General features: G+C 44.1%; 1 protein-coding gene across 1 annotated transcript in view; it reads left to right on the forward strand.

The window, feature by feature from the left end:
* Window positions 1–15,448: 15,448 nt before the first annotated feature.
* The window catches only part of arhgap23a (Rho GTPase activating protein 23a), a 51,761-nt gene continuing 40,399 nt past the window's right edge, over window positions 15,449–26,810 (forward strand). Inside the window, exon 1 of the mRNA XM_085351801.1 lies at window positions 15,449–15,706. Within this exon, the coding sequence (XP_085207927.1) occupies window positions 15,653–15,706 (54 nt within the window). The 5' untranslated portion in view covers window positions 15,449–15,652. The remainder of the gene's footprint in view (window positions 15,707–26,810) is intronic.

Raw genomic sequence — 26,810 nt, forward strand, 5'->3', positions numbered from 1 at the left:
AGCACACACACACATGTGCAGTCATTTTACTTCAAACAGCATCTTTGGCACGGCCAGATCAAATGACACTGCAGCAAGCTGACACTACACTTGTGAGTCTTCATCTGGGTTAGAAAGAGAATGAAGCATTGAAGCTGGACTAAAGGAAAGATTTCAATCACACTCCTGTTCGCCTCATATCAGATTGTGTCACAGCTATGTTTTGTGTCCCCTGAAGCTCGACAGGCCAGAAACAGGTGCTCTTTTGTTTTTCAGCTGCAGAGACCTTGACTTTCCCCCGGAGCCATAGTTTTGGTCTAATGCAGTAACACAGGACATTTATATGTGCTTATAATTATTTTAAAAGGAGAAAAAAACAATCTAAATAGTACCGTATCACTGCTACAGCTGCTGACAGCATTCCTGGCATTCCAGAGGATATTTCGTTGTCTTTTATATTTTTGCTTAATTCTCTGGATAGCTGGAAGAATGTGCACAACATTACATCATGTCCAGATGCTTCCGGTGCAGACTTTGATGGCTGAAATGTCATCGATTTAAAACCTAAATGTTTTTAGGATTTAAAGACAAATAACGTGGTGTGTTTTAAGTGGTTCGTTTTAGACTTCTTACTGTCAGAAAATTTCTTTGACGCTTTTTTTCACCTTGTTCTCCATTTGTCAACTCTGGAGCTTAAAAAAATGAACATAAGGAGCCTTTCTGGGAAATAAACTAAGTAATCACTCACTAGAAGAGAACTGGGAGCAAACCGAACACAACACAATCATAAAACACATCAAGTCGTTCCATAATAACCCCTGGAAGTGGAGAGTGGAGTGGGAATAACAAATAATATAAGGAAAGACTTTCCCGATGTGAAGTTTCCTTTTAAATTAATCCTGCACAGTTATGGAAAGCCAGGAGGAACACATGCACATCGACAGCATAATGCATAAACTACTGCCTGCTTAAATAAAGGATAATAAGTTTACATCTTTTTCAAAAATCTCTATATTTCCATTCATGAAGGCGTCTCCTGATTTTAGATGGTGATGATAATAGATGTTGTGATATGATGAATCTAATGTATATGTATGTGTTCAAAGTTCAAATATCAGAACCCGCGTGACTAGATTGTAATAACATCTCGTATCTGTGGCACCTTTAACCTCCGGCAACTTTTTGCCAGTGAGCCGGAGTTTGGGATTGAGAGGATAGAGAGTGTAGTGATAATAATACAATAGGTGAAGATGGAGGGAGGTGGAGAGGATAGAGGCAGAGCAAATAAAGAAAAAAACAGGCAATGAAAGAAAAGAGAATGAGGGAAGGGAAATGGAGTGCCTCTGTGCTTATAGCCGTGGCCTTCAGTGTTAGAGTTCCTGTTGTTGTGGGGTGGGAGTTTCCCTCTGTGGCGGCAGTGAGGGAAATGGCAGAGGATGTCTTTTTCCTGGCTGACCAAGAATGCCCGGCTCTCGAGGTCTTTTCTCCTCTCGTGTGTGGTTTTTAGTCATTTTTTGCCAAAGTTTTTAGTGTTAATAATACAAACATCTCACCACAAACTCCTCGTTTTCTTTTCATTTCATTTGGAACACTGATGCATTGCGGGTGAACTATTTTCTCCCTGGGGGCACGGGGATATCTGCTCTTAAACGCCCAACAGATCCTGACAACAGATTGGACTACACGTCCCAACATGCTCCCCTCACAATAGGAGGCGGGGGCCATAAATCCTGCCAGCCAATGGTTTTACGTGAAGGGGTTCTGTGGTTGGTGAGCTGCACGGGCAGCTGTTGTCAATGGCAACAGAGGTTTGCAGGGAAGCATGAGCTGGACAGCTGGTAGAGGGTCCTCTGCTAGGAGTCACATGAGCTCCCGGCAGCCAATCTCAAGCCTTCCGCCTTCCTCTATCGGCTGCTTCTTCTCGCTCATTTGCTGTTCTGGTTCTCTTCAGCTGCAGCAGGAGGGGGAGGGGAGATGGAAGGAGAGGAGGGAAGTGGAGACAGGGAGAGGGAGGGAAAGGAGGCGAGGCCAGCGTACACAGGGAACGAGTGAAAGAGAACGAAAGCGGAGAGCGGGAGTCTCTTCCTTCTGTGTGGCCATCAAGCAGAGAGGCGAGAATTGGACGTGCACACTGTTTCCCCTCTAGCTGTCACCCAGAGCGGCAGGGGAAGAAGAGGAAACAGAGACAAGGACAAAAGATGAGTGTCTAGCTGGATGTTTCAGGCTGTCACACTCAGAGACAGAGTTATGCCTGTGTGGAGAGGCGAAGCAGCAGCAGCAGCGCTCGGCTGCCAGGCTGCCTCGCCTGTGTGACGAGAGCAGGACTGCATTTCTGCTGGGAATACTAAACCAGGAAAAGAAAAGAGAGAAGACAGGCAGCCGGTGATCTTGTGCCATGACTGGGAAGAGGAGGAGGGAGGAGACTCGTTGAAATCATGGACCAGGTGAGGATGGAGATGAGGAGGAGGGGAGGAAGTGAAGGGGAAGTGAAGGGGAACACCACCTTTAATGTGCTCCACATATCCACACCTCTCTGACACAAAGCACGCAGCGCAGACGCAGCAGCGGCTCCTGGTTTATTCATAACATGCATCACAACTGTTTTCATTCCCTCGAGGCAAAAACCAACTGCACAGCATGCTGCCGAACCCACGGTGTGTGTTTTCTGATTCACCCCCGGCGAGCTGGTTTTCACTCTGAGTGGGTGGGGAGGGGGGGGAGAGGCCGGGCCGGCAAAGGTGTCGCCGCCGGCAAGTGGCAGGCCTCTGGAGAGATGACACAGTTCAAAACATCACCGGCTCATATCTTAGGTGAACACTTTGGAGATGAGCAACAGAACAGAATGAAAACAGGGGTGTGGCTGATTTTTACAGGATAACATGTCGTGAAGCGAGTGGCACCTTCACCTAGAGTCAGACAGGAAGGAGTAAGGGGATGGGATGTCGTGCAACAGTGTTCACATCCAGAGCGTTACTGATAGAGACCGAGGCAAGCCGAAATATTGTGTACTCATGTCACAGCCTTTGCAATAGGTCTCATCGCCTGCGCCACATGTTTACTCAGCGCTGTAACTTGATGCATGTCGAATGTCCCTCTCTTGCGCCCTAAACAGACAGTGTTTGTGACTGCTTTGGTGTATTTTATGACCTGTTTCTCAGAGCTCTGTTTGCAGGCTGATGGCTGCAGCTGTCTTTTGGTGTTGTCTCCACGGTGGAGGCGAGCAGCTGCTGGTAGTTTAGCAAAATGATGGATGGTTTAGAGGAGCAGAGACAAGAAGCAACACCAATCAAGTCTCCCTCCCTCTCGCATCTCCCCTCCATTGCCCTCAAATGTGTCTCCTGCTCATTGATTACCTCATCCCCCGTGTCCACCCTCCCCCTGTCTCACTCTGTTGCTTTGCGTCCTCTATGCTCCTGAGAGGGGATCTGGTGTGAGCATCAGGTTTGCGATGAAGAAGAGGAGGGATTACGGAGTAAATAGGTGACACACCCAAAGCCCAGCCCTTGCCTCGGGGTTAATTATTCATGCTGTCCATGGGTGGGGGCGTGCCTGTCCTGTATGTGTCTGCCTGCTCAGGTTGGGGTGATGTTAGCCCCCTTGGTACAGCAGGGATGATGTCATGACTGCTGCTAGCCAGACAGTCAGAGTGTCTTTGTTATTGTGGGTGGAGATATACTTAGAGGCAGGGGTATAAGCTAGCAACCCAAGCAGCAAACTTCAGGTAGTAACAGAGAGCTCACGATGTGTTTGGAGGACCTAAAAATGTCACGTATGACTTATTAACCAAGTCTTACACACACATTCTCATGAAAAGTATCAGTTCACCTTTGCAACAACAATGACAAAAAAAGAGAATGGTGTCACTTACTGTGCAGTATAGATCACAGGAAACAAAAACTATTTATAAGACTCCGCAGTGCTGTGAAATGCTGACACGGCGTGGCCTTGGTGCAGTGCTAAAGCTGGGTCAGTGTCATTTTAATAGATGGACTATATTGTGATGTAATGTATGATTATACAGTAGCACTTTCCTGTTCACATGACTGTGAAGCATTATCTGTTGTTTTTTGTTTCCTGGGTGTGTTTACAGTAAAGCAGCCGCGAGATGGTTCTTGGTACACAGTCTAAGTCTGAGAAACGTTTAGAGATACAGTGAGAGTTGGAAGCCTCAGCATGCACTAATATCACCGTGTGGATGCAAAAGAGGCATGCGGGCTTTACTGCAGTCATCGAAAGGCTTGCAAAGTTTACACGGCATCGTCACACGCTTTTGTCCTTCTTTCTGTTTGTAGCTGTCTATTGAAGGACACGCATGTACATTCGCAGTGATAAGGAGGGCAGAGGCTCAGTGAGGGACAGGAAAAAGGCTTGTGAGATAAAGCGCCTGTGAGAGAGAATCCAGGGCAGCAGCGGGACACCTCTTACTCTCAGAGTCCGTCTGCGATGCATTCTTCTGTGTCCGAGTGTTGCCACGATCCTCATCCTCACTGCACTCTCTGGTTTTATAGGCTTATAAATGTTCTTAGTTCAGAGCGCCTCCTTCCATGAGGATGATTAAACTATTAGACTAACTGCAAATCAGCGTGGGTCATTAGTGCTTTGTGATCAATAGTCATTAAGGGAGACATGGGCAGGGCTTGTGGTGACTGCTGGCGTGCGAACTCGAAGGCCGGAGATGGAGTTGCATGACCGCATCCATCACGCAGAACCACATCACTCTTTCTACTGTAACATCCTTGGACTCCACTGGAGTAAATTTGCAGGATTCACAGTTTAAAGTAAACCTTATTTATTTTATATTAGGCCTTGGTGCACTCCCCCACACTTCTTCCACTCTAAAACAAGTTGTTTCAGCTCGTCTCCTTTTACGCCAACTCTCTTCTGATTTTCTGCATCTTGCAAACTAACTCTTGGTGCAGCAGGCGGTCTTAGTCGTGTGCCTGACAGGGCTATATTAAGGATACCCACTATCTTTTTATTATCATTCAAATCCAAGAGATGAACACCCCCCCCAAAAAAAAAAAAATTATACTTTTGGCTCACCGGCACTACTTGCACATATGTTGAACTTATTATGTGAAACTTAATATGAGCAACCACAACTGCAGCTGTTTGTGTATGACAGAAAATAAGGCAGAGCATGATAGATACATTTAAAAGTGTGTCACTACATCAGAGGGAATCCCTGATACAACTGGATGAGGCACATTCATGTGGACAGGGGTGACGCTGTTGTGTTTGTGCTGCTGTCTGAGTACAGCTCCCTGGAGGCTCAGTAAAGGAGGCTGGGCGACATGTGTAACTTTAGTGTGTATATGTGTGCATATATATATCTATGTGTGTGTGTGTGTGTAAGTTCCTGTGGCTGTCAGCCAGAGTTATCTGGCAAATTGCTTTGTCTGTTTCCCATAGATGTGACTGAAATGGAATGCAGTCAGAATTAGCTCAGGGCAAAGCAGCCACGGAGGGAGATATTTTATGAGAGTGAAAGTGTGTGTGCGTGTTAGTGAAGAAAGGGTCTTATTAGGTTACAAATGAGATAGTGAGAGAGAATGTAAAAGACAAATGTGTGAGAGGAATGGATAAAGAAAAAGGAGGAGTGTGTGTGTGTGTGTGCTTCATGGTAGAACAGGTGGTCTAATCTGATGTCCCACCCATGGCACCCCGAGGCCTCCTGTCTACAGCCCTTCAGTCTTTGCACTCTGAAGAATTTCTCACCGCGGGGCAGCAAACAGTGAGAGACTGTTAAAGATAAACTTTGAATGTGCGCTTGCATCCAAGCTGAAATGGAACAGTCACCAGACGTGATATTAAAACCACGGCCACAAAAACAGCTCTGACCTACCCTGACCTATCAGAGCAAGGAGTCGGGACCTCTGTCTGGCGGCAGATCCTCTTATGGATGCTTGTTATAGCTGGTTATGTTTTCTGTGTGTTGAAGTAGTGTGAAAGACCCAGAATTTGTCAGCAGCGTTTTTGCATTCTGCTAAGATAATTAATGCTATTCATTCATACAGTCATTCAGTGTTTATATTGATATTTTTACCCATGTTTAGAGCTTCTCTGGTCTCAGTATGAGTTCTGTAACACTGAGTGGAGGGGAGTTACAATGACATATATCCACACTGCTGTAGGAAAGCAGAGTTCACAGAGGTACATAGTTCCTTGCAGACATTTATGGTACAAATGGCTGTCACCATATTATGCACAGTCTCTGCAGCAGCAAGTAGGCTCTAGTACTACTACATGCTTATCAGTGTAATACTTTTCATGCAGGCTTCCATTTCATGTAAAATCAACCAAATCTATAAAAGGAAAAAATTAAACTAGAACCTCTCAGAACCTGTAGTCAGCTTCATTAGTTATATGTGGAGCAGCACAATGGTCTGCTCTCATTGTTAGCTCTGCAAAAGACTGGCAGCCAGCTGGATTAGGATCCACCCCCCGCCTACCCATGACCCTGAATTGGATAAGTGATTAAGAAAATCAATTGATGGGTGGGTGGCTGTAGTATATTTATCAAAGCTATGAAAAACATTGCTGTCATAGTAAAAGAAGCTCTATAGACTGAAGTCAGAAGAGACAAACAGAAGGTGTTTTATCATTTCCAGCATTTTCAATCTCTTGTAAATTTTTATGTACAGAAGCCGGCCATCAAACCCATTTTAAATCAACATTAAGCGTCACCATCCGAAGCTTAAATTTGGATTTTTTTCCAGCATGATTTTTTCTATAACTTTCCTTTGAGCCTGAATATGATGAAATGTGTGCATAATAGCATACTGTTAGCCTTTTTCCTTTAGGCATCCAACATCTTGGAAGAAGTGTGAGCTTTTGACCCACCTCTGTGTCTATACTGAGAGATGTAGCTCAGTAATTTTATCATAACATGAAGGTAACATTTCGCACAATTTGATTAAATATACAAAAGAAATTAACTTGTTCTGAGGGAGTCTAGAAGAAGCGGCTCGTTGATTTTTCAAAGAGAAAATTTTAGATCTGTATCTATTCTCTAGGCTCTATTTTTCCACAGAAATCCTTTCAACTCATTTTTAAGACATTTAAAATGCAGAAATGCATTTAAACATATTGTAAATATCATGTTCATGTCAGGTATAAAGAGCTGTTTGTGCATGTGGAGTATCTTAGCACAGGGCTCATGTTCTTAATTCAGTTGAATTTTTAAGGCTGGAGATAACCAACTGTTCGAGGCCAGCAGGCAAACAACGCACAGATTGTCCCGTGAAAGAAAGTAGGACACCCATCTCCAGCAAGTAAACATCTCCCGCTCAGCTTAGGACCTCAACCTCAATGCACTTAAGTGGCAAGCAATGAATGCAGATGGCAGAAGCGGAGGGGGGGGGCGTTCTCCCGCAGGGGTCAAAGGTTAGCCAGTGTGGCTAAAGCCCTTCCTGTCAGCAGCACTTTGCATCAGTCCAGCCAGGGAACGGCAGGATGATGACACGGGACGAGAGCAGCTGAGCAGGGATAAACCAGCCAAAACAGAGGAATGAGGTTTATCGGTTGCATTGGGAGACCGTCCAATTAGGAAGCCATTTGAGTCCAATTTAACCTAATGGGCCTGTTTGGCGTGCTCAGTTATCAGTTTGACATGTTTTCGACTCCCTATCTATTCCCACTCCTGCTCTGTCATCCTTGAGTCTCAGAGCAGCTGACTTCAGTGGTTGAGGTGCTGCACGAGTATGTCAGTCTGTAATGAACAGCTGCTGTTTCATTACTTTGATCATCTAACAAGCTAAATGGATGCTCTAAAGTTACTGGGCGCCACGGCAGCATATCAGTAATGACCTGAGCTTCATGACCCGCTGACCTCTTGGCCTATTCTCCTTTGTACTGTCCAACTTTTCCTTCATTCACCGCAATGACCCGACTCTATCACATCATGAGTTCAGACTCAGATTTTGTGGCTCTCATGTCCAGAATAAACTGTTCCCTTCCCCGTTTCTCACATGGCCACATATTTCTTTCCATTTTTAGGGCTCATTAAAATCCTTGTCATCACTTTAAATCACATGAAACCCCATAGATGGGAATAAAATGAAAAACTCATCTGCGATACATGCAAGGACCTAATTTTGTTTTTATTCTCCACCCTCATACTGTATCTCACCATCTCTTGTAGGTATGGAGCCCCCTTGTGGCATCCAGATGCCACTGTGGCTCAGTTTCTATCTTTCAGGGTTGGGAGCGAGGATTATCTATTTAGGGAAATCTCTGTGGTGAGCAGCAAAGGAACAGATGGTTATCCTTTTACAGAATCCAACCTAGAATAAGACGATGTTTGCTTATTTTGTTATTAACAATGATGATGGTGCACATTTACATTAATTCCACGAGCAAAGTATATAATCCTCTCTGTCTTGGCCATTAAACACTGCAGGAAAAAAGCGTCACATCTCAGTTTGTTATAAAAAGCACTGCCCTCATTCTCAGATTTATGGTTAATACTTGTAGATCAACATCTTTATTAGTGATCTGTGTTTTGGAAAACAGCGCTGACTTTCCTTTTGAATTCAAAGATTTTACAAGTGAGCAAATCCACTCCTTTTATCTCAGTCTATGACTTTAGTTCAGAAACGTGACAAAAGCATTTAACACATGTGATCCAACTGTTTTAAGCACTTATAGATGTTTATATTAAAAAAGTGGTGACCTCTCTGAAGGTTAGAAATCTGTCAAAACGTTTCTCTTGTGCGGTCTCACGTCTCCTCCGAAATGAGAACACCCTCCTTTAAGGCCATGTCTAGACAAACTTATCTCTGAGTTTTAAGGCCAGAGAAATGCTGGGATTAGGGTATGATCCCTTCAAGCGTACGGGATTATTCAGTTTACTGTATATACTGCAAGAGGTGTGGCTTTATGTGCACCACAAAGCAGATCTGTCATGGCCGTAAGGTCCTTGAGACGATTTTTCTTGCTGCTTCAGAAAGTCTGATGATGTTTATGTTGTAGATTATAAGTTATGAAGACCTTGGGGGTGCTTGATTATTCTGAACTGAGTTATTTATGGTAAAACTTGCTCCATCTTTTTGTAATAAGTGCTTCTGTGAAGGCAGAGGATTAACTTCAAAGACTCAGATCCAAAGACAAAACACACTTTAATCCCCTAAATGTTTTAGGAGAAGGAAATAGTCGTCTTAAGATGCCCAAAATACTAAAGTCTAAGGATGTGACCATGTGACGTTAAGTTACAGGACTTTTTTTAAAGGTATGAAAATAAGGAACAAACATTTGCCTCTGGATCTGGAGCTTATGTCATTCTATTAATATACGAGTTATTTCTGGATCCTACTGATTCATCGGTAACCAGCAGAGAAATCTGATGCAAACATGTTGAATGATATTGCACTCACTGATTCCCGAATGTGACTGGAAAACATATCTCATCGTCCGAGCTCATTGCCATTGTTTTCCCTCATGCCACAGGAAGTGATATGAGAGAGAGGAAAAAGATCTGTGAAAGGTAAAGAGGCAGCAGACACATTCAGCCAGCAGGAAGGAAACTCCGTGCTCTGCTACTGGAACCATGAGTGTCTGTTTATTTTATTTCTCTGTCTCTCAGAAGAGATTTAAGGGAAAAGAAGAGGTTGTCCTTTTGAAGAATGTGTGCCAAGCATTTATAGTAACAGTGGCCATTTATAGAAATAGTGGAAACCCCTGGAAGCTATTTCAGCCCTTGTTGTTTTTTGTATTTGTCTGGAACTTTGAGGAATAAATTGATGGGGAGACACACTGGCGATCTCAGGATGCTAATTCTCCACTCATGTGTACTGACACTAACACCTGAACATCGATTAGTCTTCTTGTTAGACTCTGGGCATTTCCTTCTCTTTGTTCCTTTATCTCAAACACTCCCGCATGGCTGTTCTTATCAGCTGTCTCCATGTTAAGGCCTGCTTCTGTATCAAAAAGAAAACTCCAAGAAGTTGAGGCCCAGCAGTTCATGAGTGGAGATGAGATAATGTATAAGCTTGTACAGGAAGATGGGACTTAAACTCTCTTTACAAAAGGCTTATATGCATAAAAACCCATAAACCTCTATCTTTGATACAAAGGGTTCTTTTTGCAGTGGAAACTGGATCGTGCACTATAGGATATGGCGTATCAGCATGTCCAGTGTAAACCCCAGGCTAGCAGTAGTGTGTGGCTTGCATGTGTGTGTGTGTCTGCAATGAGTCACTCTCTCCATCCTACACCCAGCTCAATGTCTGCTCCAGCAACAAAAGCTCTGAGCCTAACCTGTCTCTACCTTTGCAGATTGGGTGCCCACAGGCCTTTAGTTGTTTATAGAGGAATGAGCGAGGCAGCTGCAAGAGCGAGTGGGGATTACAGTGAAATGTAGAGATGGGTGAGGGAGGCCTACAGGTCAATAGAGAAACAAGGAAAAGAGTATATGCTATGTTATAATATCAAGGAGGTTCGTTACTGAGCATAGCTACAAAAAACAAAACAAAACAATGAGCTTTCAGTGTGCCAAGCTGTTGTTCCCTCTGCTCTTGGTGTAAACCTAAAGCTTTCTGGGCATTACCTGACAGAGGGGCATCAAACGAACTGGTAATTCAACAGTCGTGACTACGCTCCATCCCTAGCACCTAGTTCCCAAAATACCTGTGATGTTACCTACTTGGTCCGTCTAATAGTGAATTCAAATTGAGCAGGTTAATAGTGAGAACAAGTGTGAAGCAGACTATCTTCTGATGTGAGGAAGGGCAACAATGTTTCTCCCAGAGTTGAAGTTCATTTGGGAAAACGGCTGTTTATTATTTTTCGACAAGCACAGTGCAGAATGACAGGAAATGAGCAGAGAAAAGGGAATAGCTTGCAACTTTTGGGAACTGAAATATGACCATTGCACAATCTTAGTCTATATATGCTTATCCATATTAATAAAAACATTACTAACACTTTCCCTGTTAACCTTCCTGTAAACCCCGTTACCACTTACAAATGACGTCACATTCATCCGTGTCAATCTCTTTAAGCATGCAGAAATAAATGGAAACCAATTGCTGCAAAATGGCTACAAAATCCAAAAGCACAAATGAAAGGTCTGCATCATTTTGTAAATGAAGCTCTTAGAAATCAGTGTAGCGTGAATAGAAAGCATCTTCTGAATGGGGTTCAGTCGCTTGGCACAGCATCAAGCGATTACAAAAGCTGCGGCAAAGGCTGCAATTCAGGCTCGGTGTTTAACTACTTTTATTTATGTAGCGGTATGCGGTACAGTTACAGTCCCTCTCTGTCCGTTTAAGCTGCCTGGTCAGCTGTTTCCTCCTCTCGTGCCAGTTGTCCGGCCAGACAAAGAGGACTCCTCTGTCATGCGGGGGTGGGGGCGGGGGGGTGGGGGTCATGGCTCTGGTTGGAATCCATGGGGTCATCGCTCTCCCTCTCAAACTTCCCATAACACCCTTCAAAGGAGTGCCACGGGAGCTTTTATGTCTCAGAGTGAGACATACAGCAGAATTGCTTTCATAACTACATCTTACTCACACATACATAAATATTTCAACCTGTCTCTTTCTCGTCTTTGACACCCACGTTGCAATCACACGCTCACATATGTTCAGATGTGCTTAGCAATGAGCAGCTGAGAGAATTACTACAGCGCAAGCATATGGGAGGTCAATTTTTAGGTCATGTTTCACGCTATCAAACCGAGAACATGTTAATCAGCCTTTTATTACATTTGAAACAAGGATTTAAAGATGGTTACTCTTTATAATAGATTTGAAAGCGAGTGGGAGATAGTGTACCTTGGCAGGATTTCCACAATGTTTCCTTTTGGCTCTTAGCAGTAGGAAAACCCTCCAAGTACCATCATTAAATGCAACAGTATCAAGGAGACGGATATAGAGCGACTCTGTAGAAGCTTAAGGAGAACGATGTTGAGAAGTTCTGGCAACTAGACTCCTCAGACATGAAGTAAGCGTGTGCAGAGGGCGTTACGGACATTTACTGAGAGGCTGGGCACAGTAACTTAGGGGAAGTGAAGTGAAATAGAGGAGATATGAAAGAATTAGGAGATAGAAGCCTTGGGCGTGAGGACTGGGCGGGGTTAGCTTGGAATAAATGGAGTGATAACAATGAATAGTAGCATCCTAGTGCACAAGCTGTGCGAGGTGGCCTAGAATGGTATGAGGAATGCCCACCCACCATTCCATCCATCCGTCCTGCCGCCTTTACAGCCTCAGCCAGGCAGCGTCGGGCCAGCGGAGGGAGGCGGGAGTCGAGGGGTGGGGGAGCGGTCGAGCGAGCAAATAGGATGATGGTTGTTTATGGGTTGGTCCCACAAGGCGTCGGGCTGTGTGCGCGATTATGTAACGGCTGAGGAGAGGCTCTGGATGCTCTCTGCTCATCCCCAGCTGACCCTCGAGGGAAAGAGATTGGGGAGGGAGGGGTGTCGCCTCACATCACAGTCACAGATCGGGGCTTACTCAGTCAGTCGTGGGGGACATACCCAGCGCCTGAGGATGTGTGTCAGTGAGTAAGCCCGACTCAGGGATGTGTTAGCCGTCAAGTGCAGGAGAAAAAAACGCTTTCTTCTGCCTGCACTTACTACTCCTTCCTGTCCTTCAACAACAACCTTTTATAGCCACCTGCTCAGATATAACACACAGCCCCTCAAGTACACAAATCTTTCTCTCCCCCTCCCTCCCTTGCTGCACCTCTTTACTCTCAGCCTACCAGCAGCCATCAATAATAGAAAGCCCATTTTGCTTGCCTGACAGGGAAATTAATGTGTTGCGTGACTGTGGATCTGCATGCAATATGGGATAAGATGTGGACAAGCCCCAACTCAGGAGGGGTCTCCAACATAGGATCGCTCTTCCCACAGAAGAATGTCACGGCAAAGACTGATTTATGCCTCCGATTGCTTGAATTAAAAACATACTGACCGCAGAAAGAGGCTGCAGAGTTAGATCCTGATCCCAGGTCAGAGTTAAGATATAAAGTGTCCAGCTGCACATCCCTCACACTCCATGAAACCCCCCTTTTCCCACACCAGAAACCAAGCTTTGTGAACCAGACCGTCTGCACCATTACCCTTCTTACTCTCGGAGACCATCTGCCCTTCTCTCCCACCTTAAGACGGGGATACTCCAGCTAAGTCTCTTGCTCCGCCATGGTGGATTTACGGACAATCTGATATTCACTGAAACTACTCTGACCGCTGTAGATGTGTAACCTGGGGGTGGATTTAGGACACATATGGTAATTGTCTGTGTCAAATGAGGGATGAGTGAAGGTCATAGCTCTGGCTTTCGAAGAGTGTCCCCTGTAAGCTTTTGGCAGGGATTGTGTGTCTCCAGGCAGGCTTGAAGCAGAGGTTGGAGTCCATGAATGGAGACTGAGCAGACATGCAGAGATGAAAGCTGAATTGGCAGCTGTGGCTCTTGGCGTGGGAAGAGTCCCGTAAGCGGCTTTTTCCCACTATGATTCCAGTTGGTTTCTTCACAGGCAAGGAGGTTTTGAAGTGGCTCCCTGATACTCATACCCCTTCAGAGTAATAGCAGCCACATGGGTCCCCCCCCCACCCCTAGCTTTGAGTCATCACAGCAGCCAAAGACCCCAGTCTCAACAATTTTATCTTCTTTTTAAAAAATTGTATTTATTTTTTATCCATAGCTCGTGCTGAAGTTTTTATTTGCACTTTATATGATGCCATGGAGCATATGTAGTTACACTGTATCCTCCTGGCGGCAGACTACACTTCCTTTTGTACTTATGAGTAAACTTCCTCTGACTACATCTATTGATTCACATGAACTGCATCCAAAAATACAAATCTCAACACTTTTCCGAGAATACACAGACTGCTCTGGGTGGGAAAAGAATTAGAACAGCTATCAATGAATTATCCTTTCAGGCTTTCTTTAGCCTTTTTTTCTGTCATATCCACATTCCCGAGATTCTTGCTACTCCTGAAATTATACCTAATGCATTGTTTTCCCAACCCTGTGGTTAATTTTACAGTAAATACTCATTGGGAGGTTGCTTTTCTGTGTGATCTATGATGATTAGGCAGCTAACTATTTGTTTAAGCAAAATGCCAGAAACTGACTCACTCATTTCTTTATCTAAATCTGAATATTTGCTGTTTAATTGAGCTCTGTTGAGTAAAGTGAGTATTTTGTGGGTTTGAACACATCACCTTGGGTTACAGAGGTGATTTGGTTCCCTTATGACAACATTCACAGTACAATTTAATCAATAAGACGTAATTTTGAGTCAGACAAATACTTGTAGTGCCTACTGTAGTTTACGTTTTAGACATTTTAAGGGACACACTGTGTCAGACTGTGTTATTGTTGACATTTCATAGGTTCAGCAAAGAAATAGGACGTTTATATTGTATGTTTTGTTTTTATACTTCATAGGTCAGCGATAAGTGGTTTAACAAACAACAACAAATTCCTCAGTTACAAGGAGTGGACTGAAAGTGACTGAAATGGCAGTTGGAAAGCCAAAAGGAAAACTTGAAAGCCTGGAGAACTGTTGTTCAAGGCCACTGTAAAAGTTACAAGAAGGTCTGGCTCCCCGAAAGCAAAATATAAAGCAATGTGTAATAACTATACATTTACAGTCACTTTCCAGATTATAGGAGTGCGTTTAAATTTAAGTCCATCTTTATACAGTGAATTGAATATTTAGTAGGACATAAAACTTTTTAAAATAGCACCACATCAAAATGATGGAGCATAAAAGTGTTGCATATAAGAATACAACACTGGTTAGATCTAGTTTGTTAGGTTTCACTTTTAATTTCACCGATAATTATTGTGACACAGTGACTTTTATACGCGCTGCTTTTGCATTTTCACAGTACTCGAATTCAGTTTCTAAGGTACTCCGATCAGAGCTGTGTTGGGTGTGCTTTTGGCTTGGAGCCCTCCTCTCGTTCAGCGCACAGCCAGAGGGAGCCCGCATGCTTCGCGTCTGCAGGGCGGAGCGCACAGATTTATCCAACGCACCCTCATTTAATTTGACTCTCTCCGTGTGAAGTTTAGTACTCTAAAACAGCTCACTTCCGGTGCAGATAGCAACCATAAAAGCTTAAAAACGGCTTTAAATCGACTAGATACCTTCTCTCAAACTCATCCACGTTTAGAGCATTTCTATTGATGGCAAGTCCAAAATTGCCTCCCCCCCCCCCAGCGAATAAAAATAGACTGTTAAATCTTACGATAAATGACTACAGCACTAATGTTTATCTACAGCTTCCAGAAATATTTTTCTTTTGGAAGTTGTTTCTTTGAATTTGGGAATTTGGACACATTCCTCTCTCCAGCTTTACTTTGAAGGCGGAGTCTCTTGGCTTCCTGTGCACCCCCTCTTTGTATTTTGATGCCGCTACAGTCAGTTTCCAGGCAGGGCGAGTTCGCAGGGACTTAGATATGTACAACTGATGCGGTCTGCCGGAAGAAGAAGGAGAAGAAAAGGAGGAGGAGGCGGAGGGGCAGCGCACCGGACTGCCCCAAACAACGGGAAAAGACTTGGGAGTTGTTTTTTTCCTTCTAGGAGGAAGGAAGCTGGAAAAGTGTCGAATATATAAGTTTGTGTTTGGAGCATTGTTACCCTCAGAGCTCCCCGTCTGCCTGTGCGGCAACAAATCTGCCTCTCCTCGTTGCAGCCAAACAGTTTCTGCTGTCCAATGAATGGAGTTGCTTTTTGCCTTGTTGGAATACCTCCCTACTCTGAGAACCACGTAAGTACGCCGAGCTGACAGTGTGGTCCTGCTCCTTACTTGTCGTTAGAGGTATTGATACTTGGACATATTGCGCTGTGGAGCGGTGCGCGCTCGGGCCGGTCAGAGAGCGTGATTTCCTAAGAGGATTAACTGTAGTTTACATAGCCACTGTGTACACACACACTCACAGTCATACTGTACAGAAATAAGTGTTTGATCAGAGTTTTTCTGCAGCTTTTGCGTCGCTGCTGTGGACGCAAGTGGTGCGCAAAGAAATGAATTTAATCAGCCGCTTTACGAAAGCGAACGTCCCATTTTACGCCCGGGTGGGTTCAGTCTTTTGTCCGCGTCTGGACTGCATCGGGACGCGGAGGAGCTGTCAGTCCAGACGGGACGTCCCAAATGGGGATGGTGCGTCACTCCTCCACTAGTATCGAGCTTCTCCTCATAAATCAAACATATTAATCACGCGGATTTGGCTGCATGGGGAGTCTTAATTGATTTAGCTCCATCAGGGGATGCTACCTTTAATCAAAACTGGTGGTCTGCTGCTTTTAATCTGTTACAAATAAGCTGTAAAGTGGTGGGAGATGACTGCTGACACACGAAGTGGTGGTGTAACAGTAAATGAGAAGATGGAAAGGTGTGACTTGGTCTCAATAAGCATCACAAGATACCGCGGCCACCATCACTCACTTACAGCAGCTGTTTTAAGCCTGCAGAGATATACATGCAATGGTAAGTTGTTGTTTTTTTCTCCTGAGCAATGCTCTGGATGTCTGTTGGTGTGGCTCTGGAGCTGTGCATTGAAGCACTCATAGTGAAGTCATGATGTGAGAGGAGAGGTCTGCTTGCATGTGTGTGTCTGCTCAGATTTAACCTCTGAGGGTCCTTATCATCTTGTGTGATATGGCTCCACGGTGAAAATGCAGGACTAGCAGATATTTCCTGTTCTTTGGTAAATTGCATTCATCTTTGTGTTTGACAGGGTGACGAGGTTATGTTTGCCAGTATCTCTGCTGTGTGTTGCAATATTGCTCTGAAATCATCAACCTCCGCTGTCACTCAGCGGAGGTTGTCACACAGCTTGCTAAGTACACGAGGCTCCGAGCCCTCTCAGCAGTACCTCATCCCTGCTGTTCTGCCCCGGTGCTGGAGTTGTACAGATCCCCTCAGCTGTACTGGACACTGAAAGACAAGAGTTCACATTTAAAGAGCTACAGGATCCACATTAGGTGGCACAAGTCAGAAGACTGCAGTTCATGTTCTGTTTGGTTGGTTTGTGTTTTGCACTTTGTGTTGCTATTTATGTTAACTTCCACTCAGCAGTTAGATTCAGACACCAAAAACTACTTGGTTTAGTTTAGAAAAAAAATGTTATTTGGGTTGAAAAGCTGACATTAACCTTGTATGTTGAAAAATGACAGTGTCTTTAAATATTATTTATTTATTTCTATGGATGAATTTGGAGCGAAAAACCTGTCTTACTATTTCCTAAACCCAGTGATCCCAGACCAAACTCCCATGGCACCAAGTGTGCATGCATTTTTAAAGCCGGCTCAATGCGGACTACAGATTAATATAAGAAAAACAACTTGTGCATTCCTGATCTACACAGCTGCGTTCGGTTTACTGGCCGGGTGCTGTGTGTGTCTGCTCAGATTTAACCTCTGAGGGTCCTTATCTCCCTGAAATAGCAGATATTTGCTTTTGTTCTTTGGTAAATTTCATTCATCTTTGTGTGTGTTTGACAGGGTGACGAGGTTACCTTTGCCAGTATCTCTGCCGTGTGTTGCAATATTGCTCTGAAGGAATCAACCTCCGCAGTCACTCCGCGGCGCGCTCAGTCTTGCTGTAATTAGGAATTTGTCTGTTTTTATAGCTCGGCTCTACATTTTTTCCCTCCTCTCTGTTCTTGCAGAGTTTATCACCTCCAGCAAAGAGCAACACTTCCTCTTGTGTGGTCGCACATTGATTGAGCCTCTGCTGTTTTATGTCACTGCAACAGAGCTGCGAAAGCCCCTTCAGACCCACTGAATTCACTTTTATCTGTTATGTAGTATCACAGTAAAACATGAAACACTTTGATGCCGTGCGTGTTCCCACATAAAACTGTAATTGAAATGAACAGGAACTCATAAAATTCAAAGGGTTTGATATCCCTCAGAAAGACTGCCTTAGCTGTCTCTTGTTGCAGAGGCTTCTGTGCTGAGTTCAGCTCGTCTCATTTCAGTCCCTGATCTGTTCTAAACCCTGTGCTTCAGCCAACACCCTGCTCTTCTTTTTAGCAGTGTTTTTTTATTTATTTTTTTATGCGATGGTGCAGGAAATGAGTCGCATACATCCATCAGCACAGATGGAAATGATCGGGATTGTTCTCCTCTCTTGCCCGAGTATTGGCAAGCGCACAATTGAACATTATTCCTTAGCGAGATGCAGGATGACACTAGAATCTAATAAAATGTCTAATTTGTCAAAATGAGGCGCAAAGTGAATCAGGCTTTGTGTGTTCCTCCAACATTCGAGCACAGAGAAGAGGAAGGGTGGAAAGTGTCTGTGTGATGAGAGCAGTTATGATGTTGTCCAGTGGGACTGGTTTAATGTTGTTAGCAGTTCTGCTCTAATGTAGCAGTGCAGCGTTTGCGGGTGAGATCGATACCGGCAGCGGAGAGCAGGGAGGGGGAAGAGGGCAGGATGAGCGGCACTCCTGATGTCTAATGCTGCATTGTGCCACGTGATGCTGGAATATATTGATGATGGGAAACATGAGAGCACTTTTATGAAAATCTTGCCTTGAGCTGGTCGATGTTAAAGCTCACGTTTGTCCCTGCGGCACGCCTGTGTTTGTTCACTGATACACTGCAGACTAACGCAGCATCACCCTGTAGCTGTTATTATGTGCAAATCCTTCAGTTCTCTCTACTGATCTGGAGACAGTTATCACACTGAGGTCCAGTCTCAGAAGTTGCTCATTGCCTCAGAGAAAACCTCTTCTGGCAGAGGCAGTGGATCACAGGACAACCACCTCAGAGAGGCTGCAGACCTCAGACCACAGAACAGTCTGCAGGTCCAGGATCAGCTCCTGGTCAAGGCAACCTTAACTGAAAGCATCTGTAAGAGGCTGCAGAGGAAAGCATTTCAGTGATCATTAGCAGATGGCCTCACCACGTAGTAGGCACATCGCAGAGCAGATGCTGCAGTGCTGACTATTTTACAGATTTTCAAAACGGTTAGGCTTTCTTGGACTTCTTTTTTTATTTTACAAAATATGCATTTTCCAAAAAACGTTTTGCTTTCATTCACTGCTCTGTACTGTTAAAGTAAACGTTGGTTCACTTTACCGTCAAACAGGTGGTAAGTGTCACCGCCACCATGAAGCAGAGTCACATCTGTAGGTGAATCTGCTAACAGGACCTTCAAGTTTTAATATCCACATTTGGATCCGAAGTATTCGTACTGAGGAAGTGATAGGATGACATTATCGTATCGATATTTGTACTTTTAGTCATTTGGTTACATTGTTTCATTTTGAGGATGGTAAAACAAAAATGTTTAGGATCAGCTGCAATGTACTAATACTACAACTCATAGGCTAATACGACGTATAAGCTGTGAATATTTCTTTATTACACCATATATTGCAATTAAATTGTTTAATATAGCGATTCAATTGTTAACAGTGGAGTCAAAAGATAAGCCAAGTCAGGAAACTGTACAAAAAAAGCCCCAAAATGCATTAATCTCTCATTAAAGCTGTTCCACGATTGTTGTGCACCTTTTGTTTTTGTTATTCCAGCCACGAAAGTAATTCCTTTGCTTGTATTGTGCATTGCATTATGGGACAGGATTGTACACAGAATCAAACAGAATCAAGCAGTACCCAAAATATCGGCGAAGCTACACAGAGCACACTGTAAAGTAAAGTTTGTGTTTTCTCTGTGTTATTGCAGGATGTGTTGTTGAGATTTGGTGCTGTATTAAAAAAAGAAAATCACTTAAATTGAATGGACCATCCTACATCAGTCAGTTCGTACCTCACACCTCCTCCCCTCCGCCGTCACCCCTGCTGCATTCCTCTAACCCAGAGACAACAGCTGCACCGCTGCTCTCACACCTCACATCCACAGTTATTAACCCTGTGAGTCTGTGTGTGTGTTGACACATGTTAATGACACTCAGACACAGTCAAGCACACAGGTGTTCGCAAAATTAGCCACTCCTGCTTGTTTACATCCTACTTAAAGGGTCAGAGTTACACCTAAAACTCATAATCTGTGCGCAGGTGCATGAAACGTACACACAACAGACACGCACAGATGCTTTTTGGCATTGAGGCCAGTCTGAAAACTAGCTCTGGGAGAGTTTTAATTTGGCCTTCTCCCCCATGTGTGCATGAGGAAGTCCTTGATGTTGTACAAACATGGGCCAGCCGATATAAAGGTAGGCGAAGGACATCAGTCATCATTGACCTTGTTTGCTGTGGTACAAGGGGAGCAGCTGTTGTAGCTCTGCAAAGCAGGCGTGTTTCTGCTACTAATGGCTCCTTATTGATCTTCCTGTAGGTAGTCAGCCAGTCTGCATTTCTCTCTGCCACGGTTAAGCATCAGTAATTGGTTTAGTTTTGTTTTTAAAAATTTTACATTTGTATCTGTTTATTATGCAGTGGATGAAAGGTGAGGACTTTTATAGGGTGTGCATGATGCTCTGTGCACATGTGCAACATGTTCTCATCCCAGGATGCAGATACTGCTGTTCTGTCCCGGTGCTATGGGAGTTGTAGAGATCCACAAGATCTCTTGCTGCAGAGCCTCAGCAGCACTGGACAGTGAGGGATAAGAGTTCATTTTTAAAGAACTACAGGATAGCACAAGTCATAAGTCTGCAGATCACTTCCTGTTTGTGTTTTGTGCTTTGTTATTGGGCTTTCACTCGCTATTTATGTTCAGTTTCACTCAGCGGGTAGGTTTAGACGCCCAAAACTACTTGGTTAAGTTTAATGGAAGTGGAACTCAAGTTTGTATATAAACCATCATAATCAAATAACTTGATATTTGTGCTTCCTGGGAGGCATTGCTGTTCTCTGAAACTGGCCAAAGAATTAAGAGAATTTCTAATTATTTACACACTGGTGAGACGCTCTGCTGGGTGAAAAGTGACGGATCTCATACCTACCTAGCCCTTCTCTTGCAGGGCACGCTCGGCCTGTGTTGTGCCTCAACTGGGAGATTTTCCTGTGGCGTCTGACTGGCAGGCGGTGGGAGGTTTGGTGTAAAACAAAGCCTCTCTCTCAGAAACAGATGAGAGCTAATTAGATTCAGCCTGTCGATGGTCTGGCATGCGTCAGTACCTCTTTGTATTTGTGCCTACAAAGACGCTGTGTTGGTGTGTGTCTCAAAGTGTTGTTTCTGCAAAGGAAAATATGAGGCTGTTGTACAGCACATTACATTGCATGAGGGGTTTATTGTTGACATATTGAAGAATGAAGAGCACGCCAGGTCTTGTTTGGAAATGCAGACTTGACTCTGTCTGTATCTGCTTGCAGGATCAGTCTGAAGGCAGCAGCTCAGGGTGAGGTTTGACTCAGGGTCAAGGTTCAGAGGTTAGGGGCCCCACTCGTCACACACTTGGCCCCCAGTAAAGAGGCTAAAGAGGCAGGCGGGAACGCCTGTCACTGTGTGCAGCAGGGGGGCACAAGGGTTAACCAAGGGCTCCTGTGTGACTGATTTACATTCACATCATCTGATCCTGCATGTTGTTTCGTCTCGGTGTCGACTGTGCACAGTTCTACTTTTCTTGCACATGTTCTGTTTTTGCAAAGAGAGAGCTGTCTTAAGAGCGAGTGTGTGTTTGCAGAACACTATATGGAGCGATGCATCTTGCTCTCATCAGCTGTGCACTTCTTTTTTTTTTTTTTTTCTTTTTGCAAACAGCGGGGATTGCACTGGAATGTGAGAGAGACTAGGGTGGAGGAAGGGTAAAGAAAAAGGGAAGATAACAAAATCGGGAGAATCCTGATGAGTCATGTGAGGGGAAGCACTGAAAGGTAAAGAAATAGGAAAGAAAAAGAGGTTGTTCCTCCATAACTTCCATATAACCACCCTTCTCCCTCTCATCATATAATATGCACCATTTGCACTGATTGCATAAGTGGATGCATAACGAGCCCATTAAAATCCTTTTAGTTTCAACCAACCAGGCTGATTAGAAAACATCAGAAATTGTGTTTATTTTTGTTTCAGTGTGTCTTCATGATATGAATCTCCAATTACACGTGATGGCTGAAGAGCGCTAACGTAACTTTCTTTTTCGGTGTGATGCGAAATGTTAAAGCATCCAAAGAAGAAAAAGAAGAAGAGTTGTGTTTGCTTATTAGTGAGATGATGTTTGCTCACTGTATTTAACTTCTCAGAAATGCTGCTCTGTTGTTTATACTGTAAATGACAGCCGGCCAGGTACCGTCCATCAAAGCTGCAGTTGTGAGTTGATGAACTGTGAATTGCAGGTCACACACACGGTAGATCGCTGTTTTTTTTCATTGGAGGTTGAGCGCTGACTTACTAACCTCTATCTCTGTTTCCCAAACATCCCAGGCCGCAGTGCTGCAGTGTGCATGCACGCGCAACAACAACAGCAACGGTGTGTTTCGTGCTATTTGTAAGCGGTCTCAGATGGGAAGGCTGTTTTGACAGTCTGGTGAAATCATGGGACAGAGATTATCAGGAGGCTAATGAGCTAAGGATGCTGGGAAAAGATAAAGCGCTGTGGTTTTCCTGATGCCTGGTGGTTGAGCACAACATCGTCTCTGTTTACATATTCGCTTAGATTCTCTCATTGGATAATCCTAGTCATACGATTTATTTGGTTTGCTGGTTTTGTGTGTAACATTACTCTGAGATGTTGTCTCACTTTGTTATTGTGCAGCTTTAAATCAGTAGCTTGATGCTGCTTGTATTCGGGTTTCAACACTTAACAAGAAACTACAGTCAGAAGAGAAAAAAACATCCTTGCTAAAAAAAAATATCCAAGTTTTAGCTTCAAATTTTGACATCCATCCATCCTTTTTTCCACTTATCCACTTCAGGGTGATGGTTTTGGGTTGTGGGGAGCCTGGAGCCTATCCCAGCTGCTATAGGTAAGAGGTGGGGTACATCCTAGACAGGCTGCCAATCTGTCAAAGAAAGCTGGGACAACTAAGGCTAATCGAAAAGCAGCAAATTTCAACCTACACCTCCCAAAATATTCATATTCTCTTAAATATCATTAGATATGCTAAAAGTATTGTAAAGAAAGAATCAGCTGATTCTGATGGGTGACCAGCTGTTACAGACCCTTATTTACAAGGTGGTCACTACAGTTTGTACCTTCTTGTTTGATTTGGGAAAGTTTTTATCCCAGATGCCCGTCCTAATTTAACATTGAGGGGTTTGTGTATCCTTGTCTGGTGGAAGTGTAAACTACTACACTATGGAGTTTGCAAACTTAAAAAATTTGGGTCCCTTATTTTTCTTTCTTTTAAATTTAGAGCAAAGAAACCCATATTTAATCCAGATATATGGATTTGATTTGAAAGTGAAATCAAGCTAAGGAATGTGGCTCAGGAATGTGAGACACAAAAGCTTAAAAGCTTAAAATCAAAGGCGCCAAACTAAAGGTGAAATCAAAAATGATTACCAGATATGGACTAAATTTTTGAGAAAGCATGAGCATAAGAAGAGTAGAGCACAACATTTAGTTTGCTGGGATATGGTCACCTCTGCGACTCCCTGATAACTGCCGCCGCTAGGGAAAAATTTGTATTAACAACTGGTGAAAGAATGTTTGCAGATAAATTGGCATTTTCCATGCAAACGACAGGTAACTTTGGCAGTCTTTTTGCAACCAAAGCAATGGCAAGGAGGTTTTCCAGACTGTATATCTCTTTGTGACCTATTTCACATAGCATCAGCCAACAACCACTCACCAGCTGAGCAGGAAATAGACATTTTTCCCTAGCAACCTGGGGTTAAAAGGGGGTCGCTGATCAGTCTCTAGGCTGATGTGAAGCCTTACTTGCTCAGGCAAATACACAGCAGTTGTGTTCTGTTGGCTGAAGGTTTGCATGAATTCAGATGTACTCAAACTCAACTCTAACTCTGCACACATTGAGCTTCATTATTCTCACTCGTATCTCTTCCGGCTTCCTTCTCTTCTCTACTCTTTGTTGGTCTTTTTCCCTCTCTGTGTGTGACTGTGTGTGTCACAGTTCTTATTAATAGAGTAGTACTTTTTTCTTCTTCTCTGGCTTCTTCCGAATTTGAAGCTTTCTTGTTTTTTCATTTCCTTGTGAATCGCTCGTTGCTTTGATCCCCTCTCTGCTTCCTTCTTTGGGCATCTCCTTTCAGGATACTCTGCTGCCGCCGCTGCTTTCAATTCTGTCTGTATGTGCCGTCTGTGAGCGGAATGTCATCCTTAAAGCAGCGGGTATTCACATGTAGGTTTTTGCCATGAAGGGTTTGTTTTTGTACAGTTCTTGTATATCCAACCCCCCCACCCACCCACCGCCCTGAGTTTACAGAGTGAAAACTAACAGTCCAGTGTGTTTCTGTTAACTTTCCTCTTCACTATAAGCAATGGCAACGTGTCTTTAATCCGAATAACAGAGTGAAAACATATGCGAGTGTATGATTCCTGTGTTAACAGTTGGAGGCCTCTCCAGGCGTCCCATTAGCTAAGCAAAATAAGAATACAAGCGCGAGCCTAATTTCCTTCAGGTGGCAAATTTGACCTTCTTTTCTGAGGTGATAGAAGTCATGAGGCTACAAAAGGACAGTTTATTTCTGCAGGGTGAACAGTCTCTGGGTTGCATTAAAAGGCTGCTAATACAGAGTGACAGAGGTTAAAGATGCAGACATAGCATCATCAGCTTGGCATATGGATCTCATCGTTGCTCGGCGCGCTCAAAAGGGCAGTGCCTTTGGGATCTGCTCGAATATTAGGACTAAACAGGGTTTTACATCACAGTCAACAGGAAGGAGCAGATGAAGTGATAGCGTGGGACGATCGCCCTGTATTCGAAACATGCCAGTCAGTATCTGCAGAGCATCTCTGCTCTGCTGGGGAATGCTGAAGAGAAGAGATGGTTTGCAAAAGCCCCTTTGGATTTAATCTGAGGATCGCCAGGTTTATCTCAAAGTGAGAACAGAAGCTGAAGTTACTGCCAGAAAAATCACGCCTAGCAAGTTTCGCTTGACCTCTGCATCACATGCGTTTGGCTGTGCTTCAGATTTGACTAGATTGAAAAAGGGAAGAATTGATGTGTCTGCCTCCAAACTCCTTTAAACTGTAGTAATTGATTACGTGCAGTTGCTATCTTTTGCCCGGTGGCATCATGCGTACACTGTTAAAGAGAGACTTTGCGAGCCCGTGGAGAGTCATGTGAATCACAACACTGATCTTAATTTGAGATGGTCTATGTGAAATATTGGAAAATCTTACTGAACTTTTAGACAGTGGGAATTTGTCCAGCTGGGTTAAGAGCTGCATCAGTGTACTCGTGCATCTGCAAAAGCAGTCTTTAAAACTATTTTCACATCCCCAAATACCCAGACGTAACCCACAGATTCCCAGGTGATCAGATTCCATCTGTGAGACCCAAACATAAGAAAAGCTTTCATTAACTTAAACTATTCTTCACTACTCTGAGAGCTCCCTAAATGGCTACTCTACACCCCAGACTCAGCTTTGAGAATTGCTGGATTGTACAGTCCTGTGTGAACTTAGTGATGGAGACTTCCTCGGCGTGGTGTGAGCGGTGGTGCATGGCAGGAATGTAAGAACCAGATGACCACAAATGGAAACTCCAGGGCTGATGGAGGCAGTCAAGCAGGCCATCTCGCTAGCTCTAATAAACACTCTGACTCCTTTCTGCAGTCGTCTTTCTCTTTCTTTTTTAACTGCCTCGCTCAGTTTCCCAACCTGGCTTAGCATCGCCTCCACCACGCCCCACATGTTGGACCGCCGCCTGGTTTTTGTCCCCCCTAGGGCTGAAGCTTAAGTTCAGCTTCAGCCAAGGAGAACAGCAACGTCATCTCCGAGTCCCAAAGTTATAATTTTCATCTGTTAATTATACAGAAGCAGAGATGAGCTAAATATATACATGTGGGTCTGAAGAGGGAAGCAACCGAGAAGAGGGGGCTCAAAGTACGGCCGCGCTTCTTCCAAACGCGGGCGAGGGGGGTGGAGAGAGTCAAAAGGCCTGCTGGAGCCCTGTGGTTTTCTGTTGCTGAGGCCTGCTTCTGAAAACAACCAGGAAAGAAAGAGAAGAAAAGGGAAAAAGGGGAAAAAGAAGGGAGGGGTAGCAAGGGAGGGCATCTTACTGCAGTGGAGCTCCAACGTGACGCTCTGATTGCTCCCAGCGGTTGTGGTCAGTACAGTGGAGCGGTGAGGGGTGGGGAATACAGTGCAAGGAGCAAAGTTAGCTCTCTGCCAGATGTCGTCATAGATCCCGTCAGTATCAGAAGACTCGTTATACGGTACAGCTGGGAATTTACCTGATAAAACCCAGCCGTCGCCTCATAGTGGCTTTCAGAAGCAGCAGGATGTGGCTGTTGTTTCGGTCCTCTTTGTTTCATGTTCTTTGGCTAAGCGTGAGGGGATGGGACATGACTAAAAACACCGTGGAAAGAGAGCAGATCTTTAGCAGGAACCAGTGTGTTTTGATTTAAGCGTTCTTGGTGACTGCTCGGCCGTCACACATCTTTCATGCATCAAAAGGTGGAACGTTTTCAGACTTCCAGATTTCAGACATGTCTGAAAAGAGAGGAAGGATCTAGCATTCACACCTGGCTCTTTAAAATGAGCCAAGTGGTTTTACAGTCTGAGAGTCTTAAAGTTCAGACCTATAGTAACTATTAAGGTCAAACATAGGCAACTTGATAGTATTCATGGCAACTTTGAGCTGTAATTATCATCTATTTAACATGCCATTCCCTCTCACCCTTCACTAAAAATAAGCGGACACAAAAAGTTAAACTGTTAATGCATGCATGAAATATCCAGTAAGAGACGAAGCTTCTTCTTCATTTTAGTTCCGTTTTATTATCGAAGTGACCTGAACATAAAACATGCAGTCGACTAGAGGAGC

This window comes from Diplotaxodon limnothrissa, linkage group LG4 (genome assembly GCF_057381915.1).
Source record: "Diplotaxodon limnothrissa isolate DT_005_m linkage group LG4, D_limnothrissa_male_GT1.1, whole genome shotgun sequence".
Taxonomy (NCBI): Eukaryota; Metazoa; Chordata; class Actinopteri; order Cichliformes; family Cichlidae; genus Diplotaxodon; species Diplotaxodon limnothrissa.